At 42.2% G+C, this 20747-nt stretch overlaps 1 protein-coding gene across 2 annotated transcripts in view; it reads left to right on the top strand.

Moving 5' to 3' along the window:
* The window catches only part of tnfsf10l (TNF superfamily member 10, like), an 81345-nt gene extending 70632 nt beyond the window's left edge, over nucleotides 1–10713 (top strand). Inside the window, exons 3-7 of one of the 2 annotated variants that reach the window (XM_061709681.1) lie at nucleotides 1318–1354; nucleotides 1450–1551; nucleotides 6253–6416; nucleotides 6523–6633; nucleotides 6726–10713. In XM_061709681.1, coding sequence (XP_061565665.1) covers nucleotides 1318–1354; nucleotides 1450–1551; nucleotides 6253–6416; nucleotides 6523–6633; nucleotides 6726–6911 — 600 coding nt within the window. In that variant the 3' untranslated portion in view covers nucleotides 6912–10713. Of the gene's footprint in view, nucleotides 1–1317; nucleotides 1355–1449; nucleotides 1552–6249; nucleotides 6417–6522; nucleotides 6634–6725 lie in introns of both variants that reach the window. The other variant, XM_061709680.1, reaches the window with a different exon arrangement.
* Nucleotides 10714–20747: the final 10034 nt, after the last annotated feature.

The raw sequence follows: 20747 nt of genomic DNA on the forward strand, positions 1-20747 counted from the left end.
ACATTTTTTAGTCCATACCGCCCATCCCTAATTTGGAGGCATTTATTTGCACGTATGAAGTAACTACTAATACAACCCTGTCACCTGAAGCTTAAGATATTAAATTCAGCAAGGTTTTCAGATGTTGTGAAGACAACAAAACCAGATCAAACAGTTCAGCTTCCCCGTCTGTATCTCCGCCCTGCACCTCGGAGCTGGTGCACCTGCAGAAGATGGGGCGCAGCTGAGTTGCACGGCTGACGGGGGAGACGTGCCAAAAAATCCTTTACTTGAGTTTTAAAACGGTTGTTATAATAACAGGATAATATTATCTTTGAAACAAATATTCATGCCACAATTATTTCACGGAGAGAAGCTTTTTATAACTCTATATAACAGAAAACAGTTGTTGGCAGTAGATAGATGAAACTGCCTGACGTGAGGTCCTCTGATCTTGTCGGCAGCTTGAAGAGATAGAAAGGCACTCGAGCACATGTTCACGGCTCACTGATGCACCCATGGTTGTATTGTAGAGCTTCACCAGATAGTTGTATAAAGACATCATTGAAACTTTTTAAATGTTCTTCATAAATTTATTGATTCACCTTGCTTACAGGATTTTATCTGAATTATTTGCTACGTACGAATGTCCACTGTAGCCTGGCTGTATATATCCATTCATATAGCAAACATTTGTCTCTCGTTGAAATGGTTACTCCCCCCGGTCAGTCTTTTCCACCGGTACAGAACGTACCACGACCAATCGCAGTGGAGTAGGAGGCGGGATTTATGTGATAAGACGACTGCAGCGTTGATCGTAACACGTTACATCATCAAGGTTTTACTGGAAAAGCGACAAAAGTCATTCATCCACACTTCTACCCCACTGCTATCGCCTCGACCATCTTCAGCTCGCAGCCGTCTGCTTCACGCACGAACTCTGTTCGAAAAGCGCGGATGTTGCCGAGCTGTGACTTCAGAGACTGCAACTGGCCAACAGACAAACATCTAACATACTTCAGCCTGGTTCCCACCCAGGAAATTCATCCCAGCAGCTCGCACAAATTCCAGATGCGCAATTGAAACTCTTTGATTTGCAAACAAAACTTTTGAATACAAAAAAACTTGAATTCACAAACACATCATTTGGATTGAGACTTTCATTACAAACCTATTATACGTGCAATATGAAATTATTTTATTGCAGCTTTAGACTCAAAACACGTGTTTTTAACTCTGTGAAAGCAGGCGGGGCATCAGTTCATGTGCTGTTACTACTGTAGGATCATTTTTCATACGTACATTTTTGCTAACGCGTGTGTTTAAATCTTCTTTCAGGTGACAGAGAACATCATCTCCAAGCAAACCTTCATCGGTAAGCATTTTTCTCCAATGCGCACACACACACACTCACGTGCACGCACCTGCAGGCACCGTTTCTGAAACGTTCTCACATCCTGTCTCCTCCAGAGGCGAGAACAATGCCACGCTCTTTCAACAACTCCAAGTTCACAAGCTCCATGGCCCAGAGGCCGTCTGCACACCTGACTCTCAGAGACACCAGCTCTCAAGGTGAGATGTCTTTATATTCATCCTGACAAGGCCCCACAGGAGACTGAGCAGGAGAGGGAAAAATCACAGGATTACGTGAAGACCTCCTGCAGGTCTTTACATACTACCTGCAGAATCTCTTGGGTATCACATATGTCTCACACGTGCCAAGCAACAGTACGATGTTTTAGACTAATAAAACGAAGGGTGCTAAAAGGATTTATTCCTTGCCAACAAATGTCTGTTAAAATGGTGCCGACATCTGATCTGAAGGAACCAACGGCACGGTGATTTACTTTGCAAGAGGAGGAGCGCTGACAAACCACTGCTGAGCGGGGCAAACACTGTCAAACAGCATTAGCGCTCCTATCTCTAATGGGGGGAAAACAGACCAGGAGGAAAGCGTTTAAGTTTCCAAGCAAGAGCAGCTGTCATTCATCCAAACTCACAATGATCCCATTAAAATCCTTTGAACTGCCTTTTTTTTCCCTCTTATCTACGGTTATCCGTGTTCTTTGATACGTTATCGGGATCAGTGATTCTCAATCGGTGTTTCAGGACCCGGAAAGTGGACCTATTTTCAGTGGGTTTACCTTTGCCTCAGGTAAAGGTCAAACTCGTATGTAAAGCTGTTATATTTTGGAAATAAGTTTTTGTACTTAAAAAAAAAATTCACATTTGTGCATTAAAGCACATTTAATTTAATCTGGACCATCTTTGCATTAAATACATTTGAGAACTTGAAAATCTTCCGTGATTTAGCTCACGGCTTGTCATTAAGGGGTGATGGTGGGTCCTGATCCCAGACCAGCTGAGAGCCACTGCTGCCCTGTTTAGTTTTGTGTTTGGAATGAGTACCAATTGAAAATCAACAAACCCGTCTTACGTTTCTGCGGGCGACCATTCAGATTTGCAAGGAATTGCGACGACGATAAACCAAGATCGGGGCCGTATTATCCAGTTGTGGTACTGCAAACCTCCGGGAAGTGGATAAAGGTGCAGTATCACATTTCTAGTTGTGGTACAACTTGTAGGGAAAAGGGGGTGGAGTTGAGATGAGTTGGTTGCTCCACTTCCTTAAACCAGCTCCTTTGAACAGAGCAGTAAAGATATGGTCGAAAATGGAGCTGTTGTACTGTAACCCAGAAGTATTTTTCGTGAAAGTATTACAGATAAGTGGCATTCATACGTTAAAAAAAAAAAAAAAAGATAAGAAGTAGGAATGGGCGATATTTTACCGTTCACGTTAAACCGTCAAAAAAATTCCTCACGATAAGAATTTGTCATCTCACGGTAAAAATGATAAATTCCCGTTGATGACGTTTTTGTGTAAAGCTGATTTATGGTTCTGTGTTAAATCCACGCACAATGTACGGGAAGGAAGGAAGGAAGGAAGGAAGGAAGGAAGGAAGGAAGGAAGGAAGGAAGGAAGGAAGGAAGGAAGGAAGGAAGGAAGGAAGGAAGGAAGGAAGGAAGGAAGGAAGGAAGGAAGGAAGGAAGGAAGGGAGGGAGGGAGGGAGGGAGGGAGGGAGGGAGGGAGGGAGGGAGCAGGAGGAAAGAAGGAAGGAAGGGAGAAAAGAAGATGGGAAGAAGGAAGGAGAGAGCAGGAGGAAGGAAGGAAGGAAGGAAGGAAGGAAGGAAGGAAGGAAGGAAGGAAGGAAGGAAGGAAGGAAGGGAGGGAGGGAGGGAGGGAGGGAGGGAGGGAGGGAGGGAGGGAGCAGGAGGAAAGAAGGAAGGAAGGGAGAAAAGAAGATGGGAAGAAGGAAGGAGAGAGCAGGAGGAAGGAAGGAAGGAAGGAAGGAAGGAAGGAAGGAAGGAAGGGAAAAAAACAAGGAAGGAAGGGAGAAAAGAGGAAGGGAAGGAGAGAGCAGGAGGAAAGAAGGAAGGAGAGAGCAGGAGGAAGGAAGGAAGGAAGGAAGGAAGGAAGGAAGGAAGGAAGGAAGGAAGGAAGGAAGGAAGGAAGGAAGGAAGGAAGGAAGGAAGGAAGGAAGGAAGGAAGGAAAGAAAGAAAGAAAGAAAGAAAGAAAGAAAGAAAGAAAGAAAGAAAGAAAGAAAGAAAGAAAGAAAGAAAGAATAAATTCCCGTTGATGACGTTTTTGTGTAACAAACATGGCGGATCTGAGAGCGAGATAGATTTAAAAGTTGAAAAGGTGGAGTTGAATCAGTATTTTTTTTTTTTTTATCGTTATCGGGATAAATGCCAGAAATTATCGTGATACATTTTTTAGTCCATACCGCCCATCCCTAATAAGAAGGAAAATGTCATATTCATATATATCCCTTATAAAGTCAGTTTTGGAGAGCGCTCGGCCCATAGTGGAGCACTCCTGATCGAACACGGCTCAATCTCCTCCTCTTCAGCTGAAAAACAGGTGGCCAACATCTGGTACCACCTGGAGGCGGATCAGACAGCTCAACTGACCCGTTATTTTTGGTCAGGATTTGATAAAGCTGGTATAAATCCCCATCTCGGACGACAGCTCAACCTTTTCGTACCGAGGCACTTAAAACCAACACAGAAGAAGATGTCGAAGCCAAAAGTCTTAGATAACCTGTGTTCACCATCTCCACAGGAAGGTGTGGTCACCACATTTACAGTCTCCGGTGGTTGTTTAGGAAATATCCTCCGTGCCTTCATCCATCTGTTCCTATAAGTAACGCTCCTTGGTTTCCAAAACCTTCCCTTCACCCAAAGGCTCAATCTGTGATTGTGTGTGGCAGTAAAAGAGACATTTATGAAGACATCATACGAGGGAGTGTACGTGTGCTGTAAAACAAGGGAATTAGAGCTGGAGAGAGTCTGTCCTCGTGAGTGCTATCCAGACTTTCGCATTGTTTCATCTGAAACTGGCGTGCGAGGCGAAGGGTGTTGACAATCTGGCAAAGGCTGCCTGATGTTATTCTCACTGAGCTGACAAAGGGCAGGGAACCTCAGAAGTGTGTGTGCGCGCGAGGAAAGGAAGGAGGAAGAGAGGGTGAGGTTCACACATTCGGCCTGGATTTCTCATAAGGATGCACAGAAGTGAGAGACAGTTTGACTTCTACTTGTAGATATTTAAGTAAACTGCTGTTTTACAAGTCTGAAGCACATGCTAGCCTCGCTGTGGGACCAGCTACCACACACACACACACACGCACACATATAGAAACACACGTACAGGAAGCAAGCATGACACAAGCACATTACAGCACAGAAGGAATTTTTAAAGTTCCTGAAGTCCTTTATGTAACACCGTGGGCAGAATGTGCTCTTTTATTTACTGCAGCCTCTATTGTTGGGTCCTACTTTCCTCTGCAGTGTGCACATGCGGGCTGTGTGCACGTAAGCATGTACAGTTGGAGGGCTCGTCTCCAGCGGCCTGCCTTGGCGCTGGTTTTCTGGTTAGGCCATCTAAACCGTGCACCCTCAGCAGCTGCTGCAACACATTCTTTAAATGCCAGAAGAAGAAGGACTGAACGCATCACGCAGCTGTTCATCCACAGAACAAAGGCTGGTAAACAGGACGTGGCAAATTTATAGGTCCGGTCCTAAAAGAAGCAACGTTTTCAGTCGTTTGGTTGAGCCAAGAATTTAACTTATGTCAAAAGTAGAACTTTTTCCTAGCATTTTACTGTAACAGTGTAACAGCAGAAACAATAACGTCAGTCAGCTTTCAAGAGCAAAATTATGAAAATTGACACATTTTCGTAGCGCAGGTGGTGTGAAATACTAATTAAATGCCACCCAGTCAGCATTTTCAGAGTTCTCAGCAATCCTGAAACTTCAGGGAATATTTGCATCTTGTTGCCTAAGGAGCTTGCAAACTAGTGCAAGAGGACCGCTCTTACTGTGTTTCATCACTGCTTCTGTTTTCTGTCCTGCAATCTTGTCAGTTTTCGCGGTTGTTCAGCTTTCATTGGCTCGGTGGTAGGAATGGGCAAAAATATCGATATGGCAATAGATCGCAATACTTTTCCAGCCGATTCAATATCGATATTAAAAATTTGAATATCGATTTTTTTTTTTTATATATTTTTTATCCCCGATTTTTTTCCCATTATATCACCCAGTGCTCCTACCTAAGTGACAGTCCAGGGCATTGCCACTCTCTACCAACCCTGGGAGGGCCCTGCACTGAGCTCAGGTTTTTTTCCTTAAAAAATGAAAAATAATGGACAGAGGTTTATTTATTTATGGATTTATATCTATACTGACTGATCACTGTGCCTGTCCTTGGTTTTAGTACCATCTTTCTTGTGTTTATTATCATTTGCCACATAATTAAAGCAACCTCATACTAAATTTAATGTTAATTTCATATGATGTAAATAATATGAAAAACATATACAAATAAGTTGTAACTTTAGCTTGTATAGTTATAATAAAACATTGTTTTGACTCAGTTTGTCCCATGAATTGTCACTATAATCTGATGAACGTGCAACTCGGATTTTAAGATCCATCACTATCATCTGATGTACATATATACAACTTGGATTTTAAGATGTGTAATGCATTTTTAAATTTTTCGGTGAACTATGTAGAATATAATAATCGGGATATCGCATAATCGGGATATCGCAATGTGTATCGTATCGTGGCTCAAGTATCGTGATGTGTATCGTATCGTGAGGTCCTTCCCAATACCCACCCCTACTCGGTGGCTCGTTCCCTGCTCTCACCCTGCAGAGGAATTGTTATAATTGGTCAATATCCCCCTTTTTTCTTGCCTTCCCCAGCAGGGTTTGCTCCCTACCCGATCCCCACACCGGGGCTCCACCAGTCCTGTCGTCATGTGGTGCGCTCATGGGCCAATCAGAGCTTCGGGGCCCATCTGCACAACATGACGCTGACTAACGGGAAGCTGCGGGTGCCTCAGGATGGGCGCTACTATCTGTACTCGCAGGTAACAATACCCTCAAGTTACAAAACTCATGTAATTTAGTTCAATCTTGTCCAATTAGACCAGATAATGCAGCATATGCCATAGTCATTGTTCTATTCTCTTCCAGGTTTATTTCCGTTATCCTTCCCCAGCGGCTAGTGACGCAGACCAGCGCAGCGTCAGCCACCAGTTGGTGCAATGTGTCTACAAGAAAACCTCCTACCCAAGCCCCATACAGGTGCAGCATCCCTTTTTAACACTAACCAACCCAATATGGAAAATGTAATGTCGTCCTCACCTTCACTTTTCTCCTCCGTCCTGTTCTTGTAGCTCCTGAAGGGTGTGGGAACCAAATGCTGGGCTCCGGATGCCGAGTACGCCCTACACTCCGTCTACCAGGGCGGCCTGTTTGAACTGCGGGCCGGCGACGAGCTCTTCGTCTCCGTATCTTCTCCCACCATGGTGAACGCCGACGATTCCTCCAGTTACTTTGGCGCCTTTCGTCTGGACCTCTGAGAAGAAAAGACGAGAGGCGACGGAGCAGAGAGACTATGGGTGGATAAACCGATGGGATGGAGAACACTGAGACCTGAGCGGCCTATTCGAAGTCCGTTGGCTGGGAGAGAGACTGCGAGCCTGGGTCTAGGATCCTCAATGTTTGCTTGGACAGATACATTGAAGGATGGAGGGGGTTGAGTTTTAAATGTGTTTGAGTGATGAACGCTGCAAGACGGTGTGGTGAAAGGGAAGCAAAGAGAGATGGAGTTGTCTTGTCTCCAACTCTCCATTCAGATAGAAAAAAACACAAAAACTAATCATCAAGAGCAAGATCCTACGGAGATACATGTGCAATCACAAATGTGAGGACTGATTCACTGCCGATCCTCCAGGAAAGAATTTGCTATTTGGATTACAGAAAAAGCGAAGCAAACCCGTGGAAAATCCTTCAAGACCTTCCGATTGATGACACTAATAATTGTATAGTCTGCTAACGGCGTCCTATATTAACTCATAACATTCAACGTATCTCCTCTGTTAACAACCAGAGCCTTGGATTCCGAACCAAAGAATGTACACGTCAATCTTCTGCATCGAAGATGCAACAAAGACTGTCTAACGGTAGTAGAAGAACGCCTCATGATCAAACCAAAGCAAAAAAAAACTGAAAAAAAAGTGGATTATACCTTTTCTAAGCGTGCCATGAGAGAACTGTACATATGTATGGCTGACGATGAGACTTAGAAAATGATGACCTGTGGTGATTTTTAAAGTTATTCCTATGTATTTTATATTGACTGGACCTAAAACCACTTGGTCTAACTGCAGACCATTGCCTTGTCACACTAGAACTGTGGATTTTATGCAATTCCTCTAGTTTCTTCTGACCAGATACTGTAACAAACAGTGGGAGGAGGAGCGAGCTCGTATCCAACAAGAGTCTGCAAGAGAAAAGAAGAAGGACTGAGGGGGATGAGTCCCGTAAATGCCTGTAAGAATGAGCCCAGCTTCTGAAGACAAAAGGACGGCGAGCGGCTGATGATGGCATGCAGTTCTATCTGTCTCGTTTTTCCCGTCTAACCTGTGACGCTGCATTGTTTTACTTTGAGAATCAGTCAAGCAACCAAGCTGCAAACAACAGACACGAGAACCCCATGACTGTATATTTAGATAAAAATAAACCTGTAAAAAAAAAAGAAAGAAAAAAAAAAGACACGGCTAGTTGCACAATCAAACATTTACATTGAGCATGGATGAAAAGTTGTTTTATGACCTGTTAATAGCTAACAGTTGTTTTCACACGTCTTTAACAGCCAAGTGAGGCCTTTGCAACGGACTGCATCTCACATCCAAACACAAATACATCCAACCCCACCCCCTATATGCTTTATGTGCTGCCATGTAGGCGTGTTGCGCTCCAAATGGTCCTTTAAATGGAGTAATTTGAAATCCAGACCACTCTGGAGCCCAAACCTCTTTAATCTTCCCTCTGACCCTAAAGGTGGGGTCAGAGGAACAAAGTCAGGCTAGGCTTACGTCTGATCCTGCTTTTAGCAAGGACATAAATTTAGCTGAAAAACTGGAGATCGGCTTGACCCGCGGGGGAATTGCACCCATTTGCTTTCATGTCAAGAACTGTTTGAAATGTTTGAGTTTTCTTTGTCTTGTTTGTTTGTTGTTTTTTTTTTTACTCTGTTTGTTATTTATCGAGCTTAAGCCGGAGTCGTGTAGTCTTCGCCCCCACGCTAACGTGGTCAAAAGGGCGACAGATGACATCTCCTACTAGCAGAGCCGTTTGGCAGTGTTCTGTGTTGAAAATTAAAATGAAATGAAACCGGCATGGAGCGATTGGAGCCATATGTGACCTCCTCCAGGAAAGGCATGTCGATGTTCAACAGCCAGGAGAGAGGAGTGCTGCTGCTGCTGCTAGCGCTGCTGCACAGCAGACCAGGAGGGCATATGTGTAGAATAAACCTGTGGATTGTTAATGGATTCAATTATGCACTACTATGTCTGAGAGGGGGGTCTGTTTCACATCGACCAGAAATTTGCTTGCTGGAAACTCTCCTGCCTTGCAAAGTCTAATTTTATTTTTTTATTTTTGTGTATGAAGCAGTCGCTTTAGCTCCGTATTTAATGCCCAGATATGCAAGTAGCCTCAATCTTTTCATCTAAGGGAGGAGAAATTTTAGTAAATGCATTACCTAAATTGTCCAAAGGGAATTAGTTTAGTTAAATTGCTAAATTTTAGTTCAGTTTAAAGAGACTTTGGTGGTTTGGAAGCATGAAAGTTTGTGAAACAGATAATAAGTTAGCTGTTAACCCCAAAATAGAACTCATTTGATGTGCCAGTGCTGAAAATGTTTGATCAGATGAACAATCCGCTGTTGGAAATACTTTAACGTACCCCAAATCCCTCGGAAACATTGTCATGTGAAGACAACCGCAAGCTACACGTGTTTATCTGTCTGCACTTTTCAGAAATCACAAATATGGAAAGCAGGTTTGAAAAGCACCACACAAGATAATCTAATAAATGTCAAAGAGGCACGTTAAACATGCACCACCTGGCACTGACTTGGGGCCCCACAAGCTCCCCTCTCTGGTATGTGCACGTGTGTGTGCATTAACGATGTACACACATCACCACTCACTGCATTCAAGACGGCCTTTGCTCCGCAGAAACCCCCCATCATTTAGTGCCACATCCAGCGTAGAGACTCAAACTGGCTGACATGCACCCGTGCACTTTCTGGTTACCGTCAGTGATAATGCAGTGTGTGTGTGTGTGTGTGTGTGTGTGTGTGTTTTTGTTCAAAGGGCTGATTCAACATGGACAATTAAGAAAATGAGGTCAAACAAGTAAAAAACGTGACTCTGTGTGTGCCTACCTGTACATAGTCTACACCATAAAGCAGGATTGGACTCATATAATTGCACACACACACAAAGAAACACATTGGCCCAGATTTAGCCGTTTATCTTATTTGTCCCTATTTCTAATCATTTTACAGTGTTCGTTATTATTGTTGTGTTTTGTTTCAAGACTCAGATATTGTACCTGCCTCCCTCAAAACTGGGTTTCTGCACTCTGGTGCCGTGAAAGAAAAAACAAACACACCACATAAAGAGCAAGGGATGTCAACTTTGTACCTGGCTGGATTTTTTTATTTATTTTTTTTTTATTTAAATGTTTTTTTTTCAAAGTTTGATTAACAGAAATCGAAGCCCTTTAGAATACAAAGAAGAAACCTGACTGAGGCGGACCCAGTGCAGTCAGAGCAGGACCTCTGCACGCGTACAAGTGCAGAAACACATTCTGAGGTGAAGCAGAGGGGATTGGCAAGCAAGCAGAAACTTGTTGAGTGTGAAAGCAAAGCTTTTAGAAAGAGCAGTACAATATAGGAGCAGGAAAACACAAAAGATTTAAAGAAATACTCTCAACAAAAGATTGGAACATACCCCCATATTTATTCAGTTTACTATATGAATAGTTCAAAACTGAGGGCAATTTCTGTTCATCTTACCGGTTGTGCCTTCTCTCAACCCAACGACGCTCCGTCACGTCTTGCACACAATGCTTGTTCTCCCTTTGTGAACTTCAGACTCTCTGTAGTCTCTGTACTATTATCCAGGGTAAACGACAGAAATGAGCGCATCATACCCACTCGTATTGTAACAGCATGGATAACTGGGACTATCTGCAAAAGTGTTTGCATTAAAATCTGTAAAAGCTTTGTTTGTACTGGACAGTTTTATACCTAGCTGTGAAAATGTGTAGCACAGTGTTGCTGAAAAAAAATAAAATTTCTGAACTTTACCATGTGATGTGGAAACGTGTGATAAACTGTATTGTGCAAATATGGCGGTTCAGAGAGCCAAAAAGAAAAAGAAATCCTCCTGTTCCTCATCTAAAAGGGAGGGCAGATAAGTCAGAATACGTCTACTACATCACGGATCAAAACTGAGCGAGAAGCCGGGTTCTTTTTAAGACATCGTTTTGAAAAATGCCTCATGTACAGCAATTCAAACTAAATTAGATTCAATTTGTGGTGCAACCCTCCAGCAGACGACAACCAAATGTGAAGAAAGCAGTTCAGAACCAGGAAAACTGGCCTTTAAAGCTCCGCTGGACTAGCTGCCTTGAGAAGCTACATCAAGGGAGAAAGGTTTAGTGTCATCGTCAGATCGCGACTGTTGGGCTAGTAAAGAAGACACAAATAAAATGTCTTAATTAAACATTGTTGGGTGTTTCTGGTTTAACCTGCTGCTGTTTACTGGCCAGACTGAAAACAGTGGCTGCCTGTTTCTAACAGCATTCATAAATACAGTTTGGAATACATTTGGAAACGCTGGTCAGCATTAAATGTTCAAAACTGTTGTCTGACTGATCTTGTAGAATGGATCATAATTCACTGGCTCCCAAACTGGGAGCCGAGACCCCTGAAATGGGTCACGAGAACATAGACGAGGCTAAAGGATGACAGCTGGGATTATGAAGAGTAAAAGTAGTCTTCCCAAAAAGATTTGCATTCAGTTTGTGGGACTTTTCTCTTTATATTAAGTCATTGATAGTTTAAAATACAACTTAGCCACCACTAAAGCCTTGTGTCATCAGTTTTGATTTAACCTCTTTCACCTCTACTTGTAAACCTGTTTTGACTGAACAATCTACAAATCAATGTTCCCTTGAAGGCAGTGAGAAAAAAACACATCTCCAGAGATTCCCTCGAGTCCATAGATCATCGTATCACATTTCATCCCAGAAAGCACAATTAGTTTTTCCTCCTGCATGTTTCACAGGATTTCTGGCGTTTTTCATGTTTTCCTCGACCAGCATCCTGCAGAGTGAGCCTGATCATCACTAAGTGATGTCATAATATGTCACTTTCTGTTTGATTGCAATAAATAACCAACAGGTGCTTTAGATGATAACTTGGTGTCTAAGCCTGAGCCATAACGGGTTGTGTCACAGCAAATAACCTCAGTAATTTAAGATATCTTAATGAAATACTGTAATACAAATACACACATTTTTTGATTTCACAAGTTATGGACACTGGATACGGTTACAATTCACACATAGACTCAGTCCCAGCTCAGCACCTTAGGCCCAACGTAGATGTTTTAGGGTTCATAAACCACATTTGCACACAAACTCAGAGGTTTTTTAGGGATCAAATCTGATGAAAGACCCCGATACATCCATCAAAAATATATGGTACAACATGAAGGTAAGAATGAGACCATCAGCCTGGTGTTTTGCATTTGGTGCTAAGAAGAGTGATAATCCTTTTGTCTTCTGTCTACTGTATCACATTTAGACAATTACATTTTTCTGAGCCCTGAGAAGTTAAATGCATTTTAGTTCTTGACAAAGGTTTGAAGCATATTGACTATGTGGTTATATCAGTTATTGATGAGTGACGGTTCTTGATGCAGGCCTGTCTGAGGGAACGGAACCAAATCTTTGTTTGCCGAATGCTGTATTTAAATATTTCAATCTTTTTTCACTCTTTTGTTAACAATGTGAAAACTGTGTGCCTATCTAAAACTTACAAGGATACTGCTTCTGTTTCAAATATTTTTTTCTATGACCTCTTGACATCACATGTTTGAAAAAATGTCATTTTTTCTCAAAATGTGCAACAACCCAAACTAAACCCATGTCGTGAGCGTAAACCCTTGTCTCGAGCGGAAACCGCAGCGTAAACCACAGTTTAATTGTCCCGTCAGTCAAAACACGGCTCAGTTTACCAAGAGAAAACAAAGTGATTTCATTTTCTTTAATTTATGTTAATGCTACTCAGAAACATGCCTCCAATCTGCTGGATAAACACCCTAAAGGCATGTCTTGGGTGTGAGTTTTGACATCTGAAGCTAGTGCTCTTAGGTCTGCACTGTGAAGCCAACATATGCTTGATTCAGTCCTCCACTGATAAGATCACAACCCAGAGCTGTTTAACTTGGACGATGTAGTAAAATAAAGCTTCCACGACAGTCTGTGGCATTAATATTTGAAAACTAGCAGACTTGCGGTCGGGTATGTGGAGTATGATTGAAGCAGCAACCTTAAAGTACAGTAAATCGCATATAAATCAGCACTGAGACCAGTCCACAGCTGCAATATGTTCAGTTTTTAGCTGTATTTCAAGATTAATAATAATTAAGAAATACTGCGTCTCGCTGGACAAATTAACATACATTCATATGACGAGCACGAGCCTTGTGTCAGTATGGTACGCTTGTCCAACAGCTTGTCTTTGAGCTTACGCAGAAGCAGAACGCACTGCTGTGAAGAAGCTGAGAAGGATGTAGCTATACATGAAAAATCAGCATCAATTCTAAAGTTTCTTGGGCTTGGGTATCCAGGTAGAAAAAAAAACCTAAAAAACAGAAGAAAATTACAAAAAAAAACATGCAGATTTCCAGTTATGCATTTATCCCTCAGAGATAATAATGATAATAATAATGATGATTATGTTTTAAAAAGGCGCTTTTCTGGGTACCCAATGACGCTTTACAGAAACGCAAAGCAAGGAGGATACACATGTACAATAAATACAGTACATACATGCATACAAACACATACAGATACTCAAAGGGTGGAAAATGATTCGTCAGGTGTTGTAAGTGATATTGAAGAGATGGGTTTTGAGATGTAGGTAATGAAACACAGCTACGAATGGAGTTCCAGAGGGTAGGGCACATGGGAAAGGCTCTGTCGACTACGGTCCTGTATTTGGTCCTGGTGATGGAGGTGAGGGTGTCGGCATCAGTGTAGCGTGTTCAGTGGGGTTAAATGGGGCGATGGAGGAGATTTGTCAAGTATGAAGGGGCAAGGTTGTTTAAGGCTTTGTAGGTTGCGAGGAAGATCTTGAAATATATGTGTTGTTTTACGGGAAGCCAGTGAAGTTGATGGAGGATGGGTGTGATGTGTTCTCTGCAGGGGGAGTGAGCAGTCAGGCAGCAGCCTTTTAAACATATTGCAGGGCAGTGGAGGGCAGACCAGTAGAGATATCGGGTCGAAGGCGTGCTATGTTCCGGAGGTGGAAGAGGGATGTTTTGGGGACGTGGTTTATGTGTGACTTGAAGGAGTAGATGCCAAGGTTTCTGACCAGCGGAGAGGGAGTGATAGAGTGGCCATCGATGCAGAGTGGGATGTTCTGGGAGGTGGGGACGATTATAAGATTACAATTTCAGTTTTATTGCTGTTGTGTTTGAGGAAGTTGTGCTTTATCCAGGTTTTTATGTTGGTGAGGCAGTTGGTGAATGTCGAGAGAATAGCTGAAACCATGGTTTTGGTGGTGATGTAGAGTTGAGTGTCGCCAGCATAGCAGTTGTTGGGCCATAGTCCTGTGTTGAACATGGGACGATTTTTATTCTGAGGCCCAACTCTGAGCACAGCCTTAATTTCTTAATGTTGACCGCATGGTTGGAAACAAAGGAACTTCCATATTGACTCAAATCCCAGCAGGCTTTGCATTTACGATCTTCCGGTGATAAAGAATAGCACCCTCATAGGGCATAGACCCCCAAAACGCAGGAGTGGCACTTGCCACTATTATCTAGGACCACAAGTTAGCATAAAATAACATAAAAAAATGAAATATAATAAAGATATATACTTAATTTACAATTCATAAATACAAGCAACAGATGTGCCATTTAGCAAAAAATTAAATAAATGTACAGTTAATTGAATATAAGTAGGCCCTAGATAAAAAAAGAAACAATAATAATAATCATCATTATTATTATTATTATTATTAGTATTAGTATTAGTATTATTCTCTCAGCTGTGCAGGAAGGCTGATCAGCAAAGATGTGCCATACTTGAAAATGAAATTATAAAAAGCCCACTAAAAACATTAGATAATTGTACTCTAAGATGAAGAGGCTTCCTGTAGTAGACCTGACAGGTCTGGAGAGTTCATTGTGGTAAATCTGATCAACAGGGAGAACCAGGATCATTAAAAGTTTCATAAACCAATAAAAGAGCCTTAAAATCAATTATAAAGCTCTCTTTCTTGTCTTAGACATCAGTTGCGTGGGTGCGTTTGCAGCAGCTGTTGCTGACGTCTGCTCCTCTTGGTGAGAACAGAAAGCAGAGCATCACAGCAATCGATCATTCAGGTTAGTAGAAGTAGTACAAGTCTTTGCTTTGGTTTGAGACACAAATATTTAAGCTCTAGAAATGTTCAGATGTTGACACTTCAGAAAATGTTTACACATTTATCATAAAATATTTGCTAAGCCTTTAAGAGAATAAATCATTTTCTTAAATGTCCAAGTTTCCTCTCTGGCTGGCCTTACTTCTCATTAAATGTTAAGAGATATTTCCCAAAACTCTGTTATTCATTCATCTTTGCCCATTAACTATGAACAACTTTCCACGCACCTGTTCCAGCAACATCTGTGGTCTGTAAAATTATTGCTTGTTGCGGGAAGTCTAAAAAGCTCAAACGTATGCTAGCTCAACAGCAAACTTGTCTTATTAGTTGTAAAGTTCACCCGTGATATTAAAACTTACTCGAGCCTTAATAAATCTGCTGTGACATCATGTTGCAGGATCTGAGATGCACCATGGGTTTGAACTCATCAGGACCAGATTATTGACATCACCCTGCTGCTCTTTCCGTTTGCCAGTTTTCTTTTGAGAATGACACAATGAAAAACAATACTGCAGGCATTTGGCAAACTTATCAAATGCTTCAGCTGAAGTGGGAAAAATTCAATCCAGACCTCCAGACCATTTTATTACAGAGTTAGCTTGAGAAAAAACATACCCACAGCTCTACTATACTATAGTTTAACCTTAAAGGGCATTGAGGGCATATCATTTTTTTTTTCAGAATACAGTGATCCTTGAAATCCTTGAAACTAGTAAATAGAAAGAAATCCTTAAAATCTGCTTGTATCATAGGTGCAAATTAAATCTTAATTATTAAAAGATCTACAATATTTTCCTTGTTTCTGTTTGTCTTCTTCAAAGCAAACATATTGAGTGTGACTACTCTTCAAAGACTTTGAAATAACAACAACCACGTCTCTTTATTTTGAGCCACCTAAGGTTGTGAACATGGGATTTCACGTGCATTTCAGATATTCAGAGTACCGTGACATCACAGTTCCAAACCACAACAGGGGAAAGCAATCAAGCCACAGTAAACATGATTTATTGCAGATTAAACCGAGTTAAGACAGTATTCAGGTGTGGAATAAAAAGTTAGAGACATAAAGCGATTTCAGATTGGAGGTGATCCCGGAGGAGAGCGTAGAGTTGGATTGACCTGCTCCTGATATAAAATCATCATTGGCTGAAAAGCTGCGGCACTAAAACTGCAAAGTAACTTTATCCACAATGAAACATTTCAATCCTTCTTTCTTCCCACAACGGTCCAGACAGCAAATGTTCCCACCGACAACCTTTGACCGACAGTACTACTTCAGCATCTTATAACAACAAATTTTCTTTTAATCAACGTTTCTGTTTCGAGGGTTAAACTGCAACTGCAGCGCTCCTGTTCTGTTTCCATGAAGGAACCACGTTACATTGTGACATCCAGTGATTTGTGATAATTGCCTGCTCTGCCTGTGATTATGAGACCATGTGAATTTAACATGTTTGTCATTAACTGAGGAGATATTCCAGCACATGAGCCTGCAATCATTTGGCAATGTGGAGGTCTCTTGATAATAGTAAACTCTGTTCACAGCACAAATCTAAAATGTGTCAACGTTGACAGGGGTAGGAGGGATGAGGGACATTCGCAAAGTAGATTATGCCCTTTTTCTGCACCTGTGATTTATTATCATCGCGACATGGCATTTTAAACCTTACATGGCTGTTTCTCAATGCACCAGATGATCTCTCTGGACACGTTCCCCAAAGTCCAGTGGTTCTAATAATGTGTTACTCAGTATGTGCGTAGGCATTAGGCACTTTGGGAACACATCAAAAATAGAAGCATCTGCAAGGGCTTTGGGCCAGATGTCCACACAAACCAAGACTTACACTGGCTGCAATCATGATAATAATAATAATTATTATTATTTTCATATCTAAGCGAATTCTAATGAATGCTACAGTCATAAACACCATTTGCTACCTTGCATTTATTGTAAATGTTGAACTCCTAACGTTGGAGCGCTCATTTACTTGAGGTCAACTGATGACTAACAGCGTTTTTAAAGACTCCTGAGAAAGAAAAAGTGGCGCATACCCAAAATCCACAGCAATGACTCTTTGCCTTCTTTCATCTCAGTTGCAGAAAATGGAGATGATGTCATGTAAGCCGAGGGAAGAGATCCTGAAACGAGCACAGTCCCTGTTTGTGGGGATCTCAGCCAGTTCTCATCGTTTGAAAAATGTTTTACCGCCGTATGACATAATATTGTTTAAACAAATATCCATCACTGATCATGACAGAAGAAAAGCTACTAACTTGACAAAAAAACTGCTGTGATCAAAAAAGAAAGGCTAAAGAAATTTTGCTGAATCTGAGAAACAGCAAGGGCTTTTCCGTGTTTTCATAATGTTGTCACACACATGCTGGTCAGTTAACGGTAAAGATTGAACTTAAATGCAAACCCTCACACCCGTAGCATATGCTGCCTATACATCATCAGTTTATATGACCCATTCAGGAATTTGCTTTTCACGGTGTCAAAAGTGGCCAATCAAATGATTTATGGATGATTGTGGCAAAGACTACGTAAAGCTGTCGACTCTCTCCTTTTCATTTTCTGTCAGTGCTTCTCATCATCCCTGCTGTTTGACCACAAGTATCCACAGTGGATCCATCAAAACCTCCGGGGTTAAAGAGGTGCAGTCACGTTGCCGTATTCAGGTCCGAGAGCAGTAAAAAGCTGAGACCGGCCAATAGTTTATAGGAGCTCCGTCTTTATTGACTTTGTGTTGGAATATGTAATAACACAACCTAGAGGGAGGGTTTATCAAAATACTTCACACAATTCACAAAACCACACAGAGAGACTGCAAAATATCCCAAATATTTCCTGCAAAATTAAGCACTGCAACCACGGACGGGGCTTCAGGGGGAGCTGGGGGGGGTGGTACTCCCCCGGCCCGGGGCCCCGTTGGGCCCCGGGCCGCAGGCCCCGCGGCCCTGCGAGATTAATTAAATTTTTTTTGTGGCACCACTTGGTTCATATTAGGTATAATGCATTGTATGATATGTTGTGCTGAGATTAAACAAAAATTGCAACTAATGTATTGTTAAGTATAATCTCCAAATGTATTTTGGGTAAAATCGTTCATCATCAACAGCGTCACATCGATACGTCACATCGATCACTTGTCAACAGGGCACAGTAATCCTACAGCCTAAACATGAGCGGGAATTATAAACACAAAAGTGGAGTGATAAAACGCAAAGAAAAAGAAAAAAGGGAGCAAGAAAAAGCCAAATTGCCCAAGCTAGAGGCATATTTTGTTCGCCCTAATCCTCCTCCTGTGGGAGATGAACCTGATGTTTAGCAGCATTTCATCCCCGGGCCCCCGGGCGAGTTCACGGAGCGCAGGGCTCGCCAAGTACCTTCAAGTAGTGGTGAGTAGGCCAAAATACTTCAAATTGAAATTGAACTTGTATGTGAATTTATGGGCCGCCGTGCCAATTTTACTACACTACTGTCATTAGTTGAAGTGGATGTCAGATGGTGATTTCAGAGTGATCTGGTGGCTATCCGTGGTGCTGAACTCCTACAAATGCGATGAATTTGTGTCTGAAATGTGTTCCTTTTATTAGGCTATGGACTTTGTTGTTGTGTAAAGTTAATCCAACCTGTTACAGTATAAACCTGGTTATGTCTCAGCCAATCAGAGGACTGGTGGTTAGTATGTAGGGACCCGGATGTGTTGTCATTGGTTACTGTTGCTAAGGACGTTGAAGTAAACGGTTAAGAGCAAGTCACTCTCTCTATCTTGTTATTTTAAGATAGTTAAGCTTAGAGTAACGTAACATGGTGTCAGAATGAAACTAAAAGCACCTTGAAAAGGGATGAGCCTCCAAAAGTGAAGTGGTCCGGACGAACGGGAGACGATGTTAGTGCTATTTAACTGGCTCCAGGCTGCAAAGGGCCCGGTCATAAGCCCCGTCCCCTGGCCCAGTTCTGATATGTTCCCCTACTGACTGCAACCAAAACTACACATAGAATCATCAAGAACTTATGCACACACACTTCTTATTACCAGATTTTTGTCTATACGACTACAAACTGTTGGAAATAATGAAAAGCCCGGCATAAAAATGGCATAATACTAAAATAGTTGTGTGGCAGGGTGGAGGAGCAGCAGCCACTCAGGTGATGGGTCACAGGTGTGTCCCATCAACCTCTCCACCCTGCCTGCTTTCATAGGGCATGGCTGCACAGGAGCTCTGGGCTGCTGTTGGAGAGGCTGCTGAAGCTGAAGCACGTGTCCTGGGTGTTATTGAATAAAAGTGGTTGTGCACTGAAACTCCGTGTCCTCTCTGTCCTGTCGGTCGGGCCCCCGTAGCACTCGCCCTGCTACAAGTTGAAATTGTAGAAAATTCTTCAGATTGTTCACATGCGCAAAAATATTTGAAGATACACACACACATGCATTTATGTTTTGAGAAGTCAGTGCAACATATGCACAGCAGATATATTTACGTTGGCTGGAATAAAAATATGCTCACAAAAAACAGTAAACTGAAAAAAGAAAATACATAGAAACAAAAAAGATGAGAGAAAAATAATTGGGCAGCATCTTCCCACACAGCTGGGTTTGGCCACAACATCTCGTCCACATCACAGGCACCATCTTCCCTTCGTCAAGGGAAGAGCCTTGAGTGCCTTATCCATCCCTGAATCGCATCTACATTAGTTTCATCACATCCCTCTTCTATAGCCTCCACTATAGGCATGCGCACGTAGGGCTGCCGGTCGAATACCTTCCACTGCCATGCTGAAAAGAACTCTTCTATGGGGTTCAGAAATGGCATGGTGGAAGCCGGTATGGCATGTGGGTGGTCAGCAAACCAATTATGGACTGGGGCTGCATGATGGACGCTCACATTGTGCCATACTACAATGTACCGGTTTCTTTGATGGTCTGCATCATTCATGCGTTCTGGTGGTATGAGAAACCTTGTGGAGTCTGTCCAGAAATGTGAGAATATGGGCTGTGTTGTATGATGAAGGTTGGCATGACGGTGGAAGACACGTATTGTAGATGGAAGCGCACAGTTGGTTTTTCCCACCACTTTGGCCAGGAGCATCTATAATGGCTCTGTGACCAATGGCGTTTCTTCCTCTTTGCTCGGTTGAACCCAGTCTCATCCAAGAAGACGAACTCATCTGGGATTGCATGAACATTCATTTCCAGTCCACTGAAAACAAAGAACAAAAATCATTCAATGTAGTGTTATCCAGTACACTGGGAAACAATGCATGTAGTGTGCTGCAGTCAATATTATACTTACATGCACATACGCTCCTCTGAGCTCTTTGTTTCTTTTAGAGTTTCTCTCAAAAGGCCCCTTATAAAGTTGTTTCAGTCTGATTTGGTTTCGCTTGAGAATCTGAGCCAACGTGGACAGACTGAGTCGTTGAACGATGTTGAATATGGCGTTGTCTTGGATGATGTAGCTTTGAATTTCTCGCAATCTGATTTCATTATTTTTCCAAAACCAAGTTTACAATGGCAGCTTCCTGTACCCCGCTGAACATGTTGCCCCTTCCTCCACCATGATTGCGTGCCTCAGTCCTTTTGAAAAACAAAAAAACCTAATGTATAGGGCTTGGACAATGCAGCCTAAAGACATTTTCCCAGCAGTACAGTAAAATGTACAGGAAACTTGTACAATT

Source organism: Cololabis saira, chromosome 20 (genome assembly GCF_033807715.1).
Source record: "Cololabis saira isolate AMF1-May2022 chromosome 20, fColSai1.1, whole genome shotgun sequence".
Taxonomy (NCBI): domain Eukaryota; kingdom Metazoa; phylum Chordata; class Actinopteri; order Beloniformes; family Belonidae; genus Cololabis; species Cololabis saira.